The sequence below is a fragment of the Polypterus senegalus genome, chromosome 4, assembly GCF_016835505.1.
Source record: "Polypterus senegalus isolate Bchr_013 chromosome 4, ASM1683550v1, whole genome shotgun sequence".
NCBI lineage: Eukaryota > Metazoa > Chordata > Cladistia > Polypteriformes > Polypteridae > Polypterus > Polypterus senegalus.
In genome coordinates, this window is record NC_053157.1 from 14,622,912 (window position 1) to 14,634,966 (window position 12,055).

The following is a 12,055-nucleotide window of genomic DNA, read 5'->3' on the forward strand; positions in this document are numbered from 1 at the left end:
TGATGAAGAGAAGAAATGTGTGTTTGGCTGTACTGTGCTTGGGGACTCTGCTTGGCTTGTGGGAAACGGGGGAAGGCGTTTCCCACGAGAAAAATCAAAAGTCCTGTGTGCTTTATGTTGTGCCTCCTGTGTCTGTCTGTGTCAGGTTGGGGCAGCTGGAGAGTCCTCTAGAGGCCACTATATATATATTAATTACATATTAATACATTAAAACATTTAGAACATTAGAAAGGTTTAGACGTGAACAGGCCATTCAGCCCAACAGAGCTCACCAGTCCCATCTACTTAATTCTCCTAAATAACATCAAGTCGAGTTTTGAACATCTGTAAGGTCCTCCTGTCTATCACACTACTTGGTCACTCATTCCATGCGTCTGTGTTATTATAAGAGAGTTTCATTTTAGTACTCTTTATCATGCATAGGAAAAGCCGTGAGCTGTAAATATCCAAATTTTTTTTTCTTGATGTGTAAGAAACAAATTAAAATACAACTTATTAACCAAATTATTTATTAGTTTTTCCAACACTGAAAAAAATAATTTATACATATATTACAAAAAAAGGCCTAACGTGGGCCACAAATGAGAAGGGGATGTAATAAACCATTTCAAGAACTGTGAAATATAACATTAAAACTAAAGTGCTGTAAGCTATACGTGCATCTCATCTCTCCTCATTGACTGTAGCACAGCTTTCGATGGTCCAGGATGTCCAACCTCTGACACGACTGGAGAGGATGAGGGTGTTTTTGCAGTAAGCAATGACAAGGAAGGAGAAAAACTTGGTGTCATTACAGAAGCCATGAGTCCTAAATTCTCAGAAAGTGGAGAATGGGCATATTTGGGAAAGGCCGTTCTACTCATGAATGTGGGAAGCCGTGGTGGAACTGTCCTAATTCCTGGCTGGGCCACTGAAGTAATTAATGGAGGAGGGTAAATTAATCCCTTGGTTTCTTCTGCTGTGTTTCGTTTTTGCAAAGTTTCATCTTGGAGCTTGGCAATGTCACTGAACACGCTGGCAAGAGGCTGAAACTTGGGCTCCCAATTTAGCAAGTAATCCCAACTGTAACTGCCACCAAATTCTTCATCGGCACTGCTTAGTGAAGCAAGGGAATCCCCCACAGAACTTTGTACATTTGTTTGAAAGACATTCTTATTGTCTGGGGTGTAAGGTTTGCTTTTAATATTTACACTGGGAATTCTTTTACATGTATTATTATTAACAGGATAGTTCTGATTGGAATACTTTCCTCTGTCTTCATTAAATATGTGAATATTCTTAGTCATTTCTGCAATATCTTCAGGGATGGGAATGTCTAGATCACCTTCCTCTGACTGGCAGGAAAACTGATCAGAATCTTGGGGGATCCCAGAGTCTGGCACTCTGGATTCTCTTTCACTGAGTGCGGATCCTGACTCCTTCCGGCACGGATGCTCATTGATCATCTTAATCTCTTCATCTTCAGCATTGTCTCCTTCTGCAGATCCATGTCCACTTGATGCAGAATGTCTACTGGGATGTGTCATCTCTTTATTATCTTTGATGTCCATCTGGGTTTTGAAATCTTCAAGATTAATTTGTCTCTGAACGTGATTATTGGTTTTCTCCAAATTATCTGAAATGCTGTTATTTAATGTTGGTGGCGCGTAATCAAAACAGTCCTTTCTTGCCGCCCCTCTCCTCCTTCTATGCCTTAGAATGAGTATCACAGTACTCATGGCTAGGAGTAAAAAGGCACCAACAGATACAGTGATGTTGATAGTTGGGTTACTTATTTGAAGCCATGAAAATGTTTGAGCAGAGCTTGAGATGTTCACAACTACTAAGCAACTGGTAGATCTTGAGTCCAGCTTAGGGCTACTTGCCTTCACAAAGAACTCTATAAGGTCTTCACTCTTCCTAGCGCTGCCTTTCATTCTGTACACTGTAGCAGACAAGTAAATGGTTCCATTGGTTTGATTTATTGAAAAAAAGTGAGATGGTGAGACCAGTGAGTACAGTACCACGCCATCTATCCCACCATCCTTATCTACTGCTGACACATGACCAATATTTTGTCCCACTTCACAGTTTTCAGGCAGTACAAAATAGTACGACTCTTGAAGGAAGACGGGACTGAACTCATCAACACTTTCAACATCTACAAGGACTTGAACTGTTGCTGTTTTATTTCCCTTATCTTTGGCTCGGGCAACAAAGCAGTACTGGCTTTCTTGTTCATAATCAAGAGTTTTCATAGAATGAATGTCACCACTTATTGCATCTACAGAAAAAAACAGATTTTTGCTTGAGATGCTATAATCTGCAGAACAGGAGGACAACAAGGAATATGTTAGATGCCCATATGGGCCAGAATCACGATCCAATGCATGGAGTGAGCATATTGGAGTAGAGGCAGGTAGGTTTTCTAAGATGGTACAATTGAGAGTTGGAAATCCAAAGTATGGAGCGTTATCATTTTCATCTAGCACATTCACAAAGACCAGTGCAAAAGCAGTATGTGATTTTCCTTTCGTACTATTGTCAGTAGCCTGGACAGTTAGAGTAAACCTACTGTTATCTTCATAATCCAAACTATGGTTCAGTTCAACACTTCCAGTTCTGTAATCCACTCTAAAGTGACCCCTGTCATTCCCGGAAACAATCAGATAGCTTATTTCTGCATTTACACCTTCATCAGCATCATGAGCTGAAACCTGACCTAGCTTGCTTCCAACTGCAGCACTTTCACTGATCTCCATGAAGTACTCAGAAGTGCTGAAGACTGGGGGATTATCATTACTGTCCAAAACTGATACTGACACAACCGCAGAAGCATTTAGCTGAGGTGTTCCTCGATCTGAGGCCAGGACTACCAGATTATAACTTTTTGATTTTTCACGGTCCAGTGGCTTGCACATTAAAAGATTGCCAATGATTTTATAATGGCTGTCAGTTGGAATCACACTGGTCTCAAGGCAAAATGTTCCCTGTTCATTTCCACTTATAATACTGTAGTCAAGGTAAGAATTTTGAAGGGACAGGTCGTGGTCCAGGGCTGTTACGTAAAGGAACGTGTCTCCAATTTTAGCATCTTCTGGGATATTTATCTGGTATGCAGCCTGCATAAAATGGGGTATGTGATCATTCACATCTTGTATATGTATTTCCACAGACGTTACAGCTGTTAAAACTGGATCACCCCCATCTTGGGCTTCCACTATGAGCACAACCGTGGTGCTGTCTGTTAAGTACCGCAGAGGTTTACTGGTGTATATAGAACCTGCAAAAAATAAAAACAATAGCAACAGATTAGTTGTATGAGGTGGAAGAAGAATTTCAAACCATTCTGTTAATCCCAACACTGACTGGATGTTGCCAGCACTTTGTTTTTCTAGTAGAAAGAAGCATTAAACATCCTTTTTGGAAGGGTCAACGTCATCAATTTCTCTCTATTATAATAAAAAAATCCTAGGACGAGATGAGACTTTTTAGCCTGAGACATGACTTTTTCAGAGAGACACTTTCATGTCCCGCAAGACGACACTTTGTGCCAAGAGATTTAACCATGCCCGGGGCTGGAAATAAAAGTCAAAGAGTAGATGACAAAGTAGAACATTGTAAAGAATTCAAAAATGTTGGTGCGATACACATGCAGAGCAGGTTAGAGATAATGGGAGTATAAAAATTCGAAAGTCTCAAAAAGTGAACAATCAATCCTAACCCAAACTTGACCAATTTGAAATTTCAGAAAATATGAGAAACGAATATTTGTATGGAAATAAAAAGTTTTCCTTGCTTTGTAGGTAAAAAAGACTACCCATTCCAAAGCTCCTTCTTACTTTAGGTACATTACTGAGAATATCACTCAACCATCTTTGCTAAAATTAAAACATGAATGTAAATACCAGTCAAGGCAGCCATTATTCATTTACAGCACTGCAGCTTTGATTGCTGGCCTTAGACTATGACTACATAATGAACGATTTTAACAATGAACCCTAACCCAGCCCTATCCATAACCACTTTTGAAAATGTGGCATAGATTTGAATATGATTTAAACTAGAGTCTTAACTGACTTTTTATTGGTAGAAGATTTTTTTACACAATGTGTGCTTTTTAACCTACAAATTACTAAAACTGTTAAGTTACTGTCATTGTTTGTACAGTATTTTACCCATTCTAACTTCAGGAAAGTTTTACCCAGATACAGATTGGATTCACAAGGAAACACAGGATTATTACTACCATCATCAGTCACAAAACAATAATATGTACAGAAACGCTAATTAAATGTTACTCTTATTATCAATACTAGATTCCATGCTGGTTTGCATAAATGCTGAGAGAACATTTAGAGCTGATAGTGTGGCTGCAAATGAACTTTGTCACATCTAGATACTATATATATTTTCACACATATGTGCTTGGGAGACAACCTGAAGATTTATCTAATGGTAATTCAACCCCAAGTCGAGGGTTGCTTTTGCTCTTTTCTCCCCTACAGATCAGATGACTGGCAGTCCCAGTGACGTTATTTCTGGATCACAGTTTCCTGGCCCCCTCTCTTCCGGTCTAGCTTGTCACTACCTGGTCTGTGCACACATGTGTATTGTAAGCCTACTTCATCAAACACTTTACTGTGCTGCCCGATCTGTTTCATGCATTCATAAACAATTTACGGTATTTGTGATGTCATAACCGAGCTGATTTGATACACCGAACATGCACTTAATGAAGATAAAAAAATAAGAAAGGAAAAGTTCACATAAACACATCACATTTCACTTTGTTCCCTCCTCCTTTGACTGAAGTTACATATTACAGGTGAAAAATATTCTTTCAAGATGTTATAAAATTCAAAATCTATTCCAGTAAGAAGTGACAAGACCACTTGTAGAAAGTGATAAATAGCAATACGAAAATGATCTGCAAGCTAAATTAAAATCAGGCGACAGTGGCAAGTGACATGTGTCGTAAATGGCAGTACATATTGAAAATGAGCAGAGAGTACATATGCAATGCAAATCGGAAGAGGGCTTATGTCATAAAGTAAGAAGTGTGGGACAGAAGCAGTAAATAATCTGCATATGCACGTACATGTACATCATACTGACAGCACAGATAGGGCAGCGATACGGCTTCCTCTTAAGGGGCTTTGCCGCCATTTTGAGTCAGTCAGTCAATTCAGTTTGAAAAGACTTCTCTGACATTTTGTTGTTTTTTTCCATCAATTATATGGGGTTTGCCTTTAATTTACCCCAACATTTTACAATAAGTTTAGTTTCTAGGTAAAAACAAAACAAATTTGTTCGCCCTGCTTATTATATATACACTTACCATTTTCAGAGCTGATGTAAAATCCTTTAAATGGAGATGAATAAAGCCGGAAAGATATTTCAGCATTAAGCCCTGAATCTCTATCAATAGCTGACACTGTGAGAACATAGGAGTCCACAGGAGTATCTTCAGGCAATGCAATCTGCAGAATGTGAAAAATATTTGAAAAAATATTCCTAAAGTATTCAGGATACTTTTTGATCACTTATGGAATAACGACAGAATTATAGCTTCCACTTTTCAATGGCCCTGCATGAAGCATCAACACAAGAGAAGTCCGAATTGCTCCTGCTCACTGCTTGTTTGACTTCCTCTCTGATAGTGTATTATCTTCAAAGGTCTTTTACTCATTTCCAGATCTACAACCCCAAATCAGAAAAAGATGGGAAGGTATGGAAAATGCAAAAAAAAAAAAAAGTCACAGTGATTCTTAAGTTCACATTGAGTTTTATTTCAATGCAGACAGTATGAATTTAAGAAATGTCATGTTCTGTCTGGTCAACTAAATTTCATTTGTTAACAGACATCCGTTTCTGCATTTCAGGCCTGCTACACATTCCAAAAAATGTTGGGAAGTGGGCAAATTAGCGTCAAAAGTGAGGTAAAATAATGAAAGAACGATGTGTTTTCACACTGGGGTTTTGATATCCATGAAAGGCTGAGTCTTTGAGGAGTGAAGATGGGCAGAAGAATTTGTCAATAAATGTGTGATTAAATGACTGAACTGTTTCAAAACAAGGGATTTGCATATTTCTCCCTCTGCAGTGCATAATATCATGAAAGAATTCCAAGGAATCTCGAGGAATTTCAGTGTGTAAAGGGCAAAGGCGCAAGCCTAAGCTGTACACCCGTGGTCTCCGACCCCTCAGAGGGCAGGCACTGCATCAAGAAGCGTTACTCATTAATGGCTGATATCACTGCATGGGTGGAGGATTACTTTGGCAAACCTTTGCCAAGTACTACAATATGGAGTTACAGTCAAAAATGCCACTTCAAACTTTAATGGGCAAAAAAGAATGCCTTAGGTTAACCATGTTCAGAAGCAGCATTGACTTCTAAGGGCCCGGAAGGCAGCTGGGATTGACTATCACACAGTGGAAGCGTGTATTGTGGTCAGGTGAATCAGTATTCCAGATCAATTTTGGAAGAAACAGATGCAGTGTGCTCTGGACCAAAGATGAAAGGGACGATCCAGACTGTTATCAAAAACAAATCGAAAAACCTGCAGGGTCTGTCATGGTTTGAGGTTGTGTTAGTGCCCTTGGCAAATGTCATTTATGCTTAAGTGACAGCAACATTAATGTTAAAAAGTACATTGGGATTTTAGAGCTACATATACTGCCTTCAAGATGACATCTTTACCAGGGATGTTCATGCATTTTCCAACAAGACAATGCAAAACAACAACAACACTTCTTTCTATAGCACGTTTTCATACAAATGATGTACCTCAAAGTGCTTTACAGGATGAAGAAAAATTTATAAAAATAAAATAAGGCAAAACTAATTAACTTAGAATAAAAGTATGGTCCGATGGCCAGGCAGGATAGAAAAACAAAATCTGCAGGGGCAAAACCACATTCTGCACATGTGACAAAGGCATGGCTGCGGAAGGAGAGGGTCTGGGTACTCGACTGGCCTGCCTGTAGTCCTCACCTATCCCCAATAGAGAGTGTGTGGAGAATTCAGAAATGAAAAATGCTTCAATGACAACCGCATACTGTTGCCCACCTTAAGATGTGTTTGTAGAAAGAATGGGACAAAATAACACCTGAATCGCTTCACCGCTTGGTGTCCTCAGGGCCAAAATGTCTTTTAAGAGATGTGAGAAGAAATGGCGACATTACAAAGTGCTAAATGCTTTACTGTCCCAACTTTTTTGCAGTGTGTTGCAGGCTTGAAATGCAGGAATGGATGTCTATTTTAATAAATGAAATGAAGTTGACCAGACAAAACATGAAATATCTTGGGTTCATATTGTCTGTAATGAAATACAAGTCAAAGTACATTTAAGAATCAGTTTTTTTTTTATTTGCACTTTTTATACTGTCCCAACTTTTTCTGACAACACAAAACTAATTAATTATACAATGAACATTACTTATGGTTATTACTTACCTCATAAACAGGCAATAGAAACCTGAGATCTTCTAAGTGTGGTCTTGTCACTTTTCCAAGACTCATATTCATTAAGCTTTGTGGCTTTATCTGACTGAAACTTTCATTCTAATTATATATTTAAATTTTGCTGAAAAACTCATTTTTTAGTACACTTTAAACAGCTACACCTGTAACTATTTTCTAATCACAAACTGTAAATCTATTTGCATGGATGATCAGTTCATGTTTACTTGTGTGCACTCATCAATTTCTTTTGTATTGAATGATCTTGCATTTTATCTTGTTACTTTGAATCATTCAGTTGTTTGTAATGAAAAGCTCCTTGTGAATGTTGCCCCATGAATGGAAACATATTAAAGTACAAAATGACTGATTGAAAAAGAATACAAGAAGAAATAAGTTATACTGAAGAGACCACCACAGGGGAGGAGCATTTTGGTTTTATGCCGGGGAGAAGAACAACTGATGCAGTCTTTGCATTGTGGTCTCGGGATATATGAGAGAGAAAGGAGGACCAGAGAAGTATGTGAGGATTGTCCAGGATATGTTTGAGGGAGTATTGGGGAAAAGATCCCAGCTAGAAGAGGTCTGCAAAAGGGATCTTCTTGAAGTTCTTGCCTCCTTGATCTGGTTAGGGACGTGTTGAGTCCTGGGATAAAAGACCAACCATCCTGGAGCAGGCTTTGTGCTGACGAATTGTGTTGTGTAGCACAAGAAAAGAGGGAGTGAAGAGGAAATTGGAAGAATGGAGAAGAGCTTTGGAAGATAGCGGATTGAAGATAAATGGGAAGAAGATCAAATATGTGAGATTTAATGATGATCAGAATTCAGAACTTAGCCTGCAGGGAGAGCTACTTACTGAAAAGAGTGCAGAAGTTTGAATATCTAGCACCAGTGGTAGTCTGAGATGGACAACTAGATGCAGAGATAACGCACAGAGTGCAGAAATGATGTATGGAGCTGAGACATGGGCAGTAAAAGCGCAGGAGAATAAGTTAGATGTGGCAGAAATGAGAACGCTGAGATGGATGTGTGGAGTTACAAAGAAGGACAGAATAAGAAATGAGACAATCAGAGGTACAATAAAAGTGGGAAAGATATCTAGACAGGAAAGGAGGTTGAAGTTGTATGGACATGTGATGAGAAGAGACAATGAATATGTGGGCAAAAGAGTAATGGGAATGGAAGTCCAGGGAAAGAGAAAACAGGGAAAGCCAAAGTGGAGGTGGATGGATAAAGTAACAGAAGATCTGAAGGAAAAGAGTCTGACTGGTGAGGAGGTACAGGACCGAGCTGTATGGTGAAGGATGATCAAGTACATCAACCTCACACAGAAGTAGGAAAAGATGAAGAGGAAGAGCAATAGGAAAAAGAAGAATTAAAATTTATGCTCAATATTCCCTATAAAAGTATCAGCAATACTAAAATAAATGAAGTAAAAAGATTGTTCCCTGGACAAGCTGGTGACTTTATAGAATTTACTGGCTTACAAGGAAGAAGACAAGTAACTGGGGCTTCAGGCATCATTTCCTTAGCAGCTAGATGTTTTAAAATAGAGCCAAGCACACTATAAAGCAAAACACATCAGTGACACACAAAGACACAGTTACACTTTCTAGTCATTATGGTAGAACAAATGTTGTAAATCTCTCAATGTGAAAAGAAGGAATTTCAATCAATGTGACAAAAACTAGTAACTTGCACTTTATGTATTCTACAATTATATATAATCTCCATAAATATGAAGGAAAAAATGTCCATATGTTTAAAAGCCTAAAGAAAGTTTGATTTTTTTTAACATCTAGATATATTTTACTGTTTTAGAAGAATAAGGGTACAAGGGGAGTAGAAGCATAAATAAAAATCAGAATCAATATTACAAAACCAACAAGGTCAACCATTGTTGCTGCATTATCTCTAATTTGCATGAAAAAATTGTGTTATTGTTTTAAAAATTCTTACCTGATACACATTTTGTGTGAAAATAGGAGGGTTATCATTCACATCAAGCACAAGAACTATCAGTTCAGCTTGTGTTTCATGTATAGAGTCTGAAACCACAATTTGCACGGTGTAATGGCTGTTTTCTTCATAGTCCAAGGCCTCAGCCAATGAGATTACACCAGTATAACGATCAATCACAAATTTATTTCCAGGATTTCCATGCTTTGTCAAACTGTATGTCAAACATGGTGTAAGATCAACATCATTAGCTGATACTTTGGTAACAAAATATCCTGCTGGAAGATCTAAGAGAAAAACAAAGAGACATCATCAACAATCACCATTTTTCTTCTACTACTCCCGATGAGGGTCATGGCATCAACAAACTTAGCTGGTCTGAGCAGGCCATATCACATATCTGCATTACAGAATGATTGGTGACCATAAATACTTCTGGTGTGTGTTTGGCTATCTGAGGTGGACTTGCACCCTAACTAGGATTGGTTTGTGCCTTGCACCTGAGGCAAATGCGATACGTTCTTAAATCTGCAACACTAGACAAACCAGTCGCAACGAATGAATGGACAGACACTTCATTTAAAGTTGTGTGGTATGAGACACAAAGCCTTTTATTTGCCTATTCACGACTTCATATTACGTATCAAAATCTGCCAATGTTACTATACAGGTACAGCAGACCTATAGCCACATAGCTCTAGGGATGCAAATTTAGTTCCCAGCTGAGTCACTACAAACCTTTCATCCTCATCCTCTCTGGGTCTATTAGAGACTCTGGTCTCCCCAATAGTTTAAAGATGTGCATGTTACACATTTAATGACTCTTTACTGATTCAGTATCAGTGGCTGTATGCATGAACGTGTCCCAGTTCTGAACGGTGCTCAATTGGCCTGCAACCATCAATTGCAGTTTTTTTTTTTGTGTAAATGTGTTTGTTTGCCTCAGTGTTCAAGTGTTGCACTTTTCTTTTTATTTATAATTCTGCACAAGGCACAAAATGAATATGTAACATAAATAATGTTACATAAACAGTAATATAATTAAGAAATAGAAAAAAAGTAAAACCTACTATAATACAAAGGTGCTAGAATCCAAAACTGTGTGCTACCATGTTTTTACATAACAAAGCTCGTTTTGCACCAGCAGCTCCCTACGCTGTTGGACAACATTGGCGCTAAAGTGAATGTAACACAGATGTGTTTGATGGTAACAGAATACACCAAATTTCCCCTTGGCATGCATATAATGAAGCTTCTGTACTAAAGAATCTATCCAATTTGCAGACATTTTTCAAATACCTAACTTTATAAATGAAACTAAATTTAGTTAAATGATTAAGTTATTTACTCAAGTCTGTTGTGACCGGTTCATTCACATGAATGTCAGTGTGCCAAAGATGATGTTGTGGTGTTTTTTTATGGTTTGTTCAAGCTGTTTCCTCACTTAGTTCATATATACATTGAACCCAGAAATAATATTTGGTCTTCACCTGGGAAATTGCCAGGCTGATTTTCTCATGATTCTTAACTTATGTTCACACATGCCCTCGACCTGACAGATGAACAGTAAATTCCAGAGATAACTTGCATGTGTGAAAGGGGCCCCCAAAGGCTTCATTTTGCTGGCATAGATTTGCATGCCAATCTGTATAATAAGTGACCCTGCTAACAGAATGTTTTTCCTATGTGTGGTTTTAGTGGTATATTTTCAAGCTCGGGTGGCATGGTGGTGCAGTGCAATAAAAAGGCCAGGTTTTGTGTCCCGGATCCTCCCAGAGTGGAGTTTGTATGTTTTCCCCGTGTCTGTGGGAGTTTCCTCCTACAATCCAAAGACATGCAGGTTAGGTGACGTGGCGATTTTAAATTGGCCCTAGTGTGCGGTTGGTGTATGTATGACCTGCGATAGACTGGTGTTCTGTCCAAGGTTTGTTTCCTTCCTTGCACCTTATTCTAGCTGACATAGGCTTCAGCACACCACTGTGACCCTCTTCAGGGACTAACAAGGTTAGAAAATCACTGACTGACTTTAAAGCTCCTTGAACTTCCTACCTTCCAAGACACTTTGGAGAAAGCATTCATCTCTGCCCTTGGATACATCTAACTGCAAGGATGATGTCCATAGATTCAGCAATGAGCAGACTTGCCTTTATTGCTCAGTGCTGAAACTTAATTTAGGCAGGGTATACACTATTAAAATATACAGGTAGGCCTTCTACCTCCTCAAGTTTAGACTTCTGTTTTCAGGTGCAGTAAAGCTGACACCGTTCCATAAAGTTTAGTTTAAAAATATTAAGACAATAAAAATCCTCAATATTAAAATATTAAATAGACATGACTTTTTGGTATTGTGGCTGATAGATGGCGCTATAACACATTAACCCGACACAGACAGACGCTAGAGGCCCAAGTACAAGAAGCACACGATTTATTTCTATTTACAGTGTCCCCAACAGCCCAAACACACTCTTTACTCTTTTTCTTTCTCTCTCATTCCTTTTCTCTCTTTCTCCTCCACTCTTCTTCGGTAAGCTTCGTCCTCCTCCTCCCAACTCTGGCTCTCTGAGTGGTGTCTGCTGACTCCTTATATAAGGCACCCGGAAGTGCTTCAGGTGTCTGATGACGTAATTAAGGCAGCACTTCTGGGTGTGGCGG

At 38.7% G+C, this 12,055-nt stretch overlaps 1 protein-coding gene across 1 annotated transcript in view; it reads right to left on the reverse strand.

Moving 5' to 3' along the window:
• Positions 1-512: 512 nt before the first annotated feature.
• The window catches only part of dchs2 (dachsous cadherin-related 2), a 128,179-nt gene continuing 116,636 nt past the window's right edge, over positions 513-12,055 (reverse strand). The window contains exons 18-20 of the mRNA XM_039750280.1: positions 9,404-9,690; positions 5,321-5,462; positions 513-3,262 (exon numbers count right to left, since the gene is read on the reverse strand). Coding sequence (XP_039606214.1) covers positions 651-3,262; positions 5,321-5,462; positions 9,404-9,690 — 3,041 coding nt within the window. The 3' untranslated portion in view covers positions 513-650. The remainder of the gene's footprint in view (positions 3,263-5,320; positions 5,463-9,403; positions 9,691-12,055) is intronic.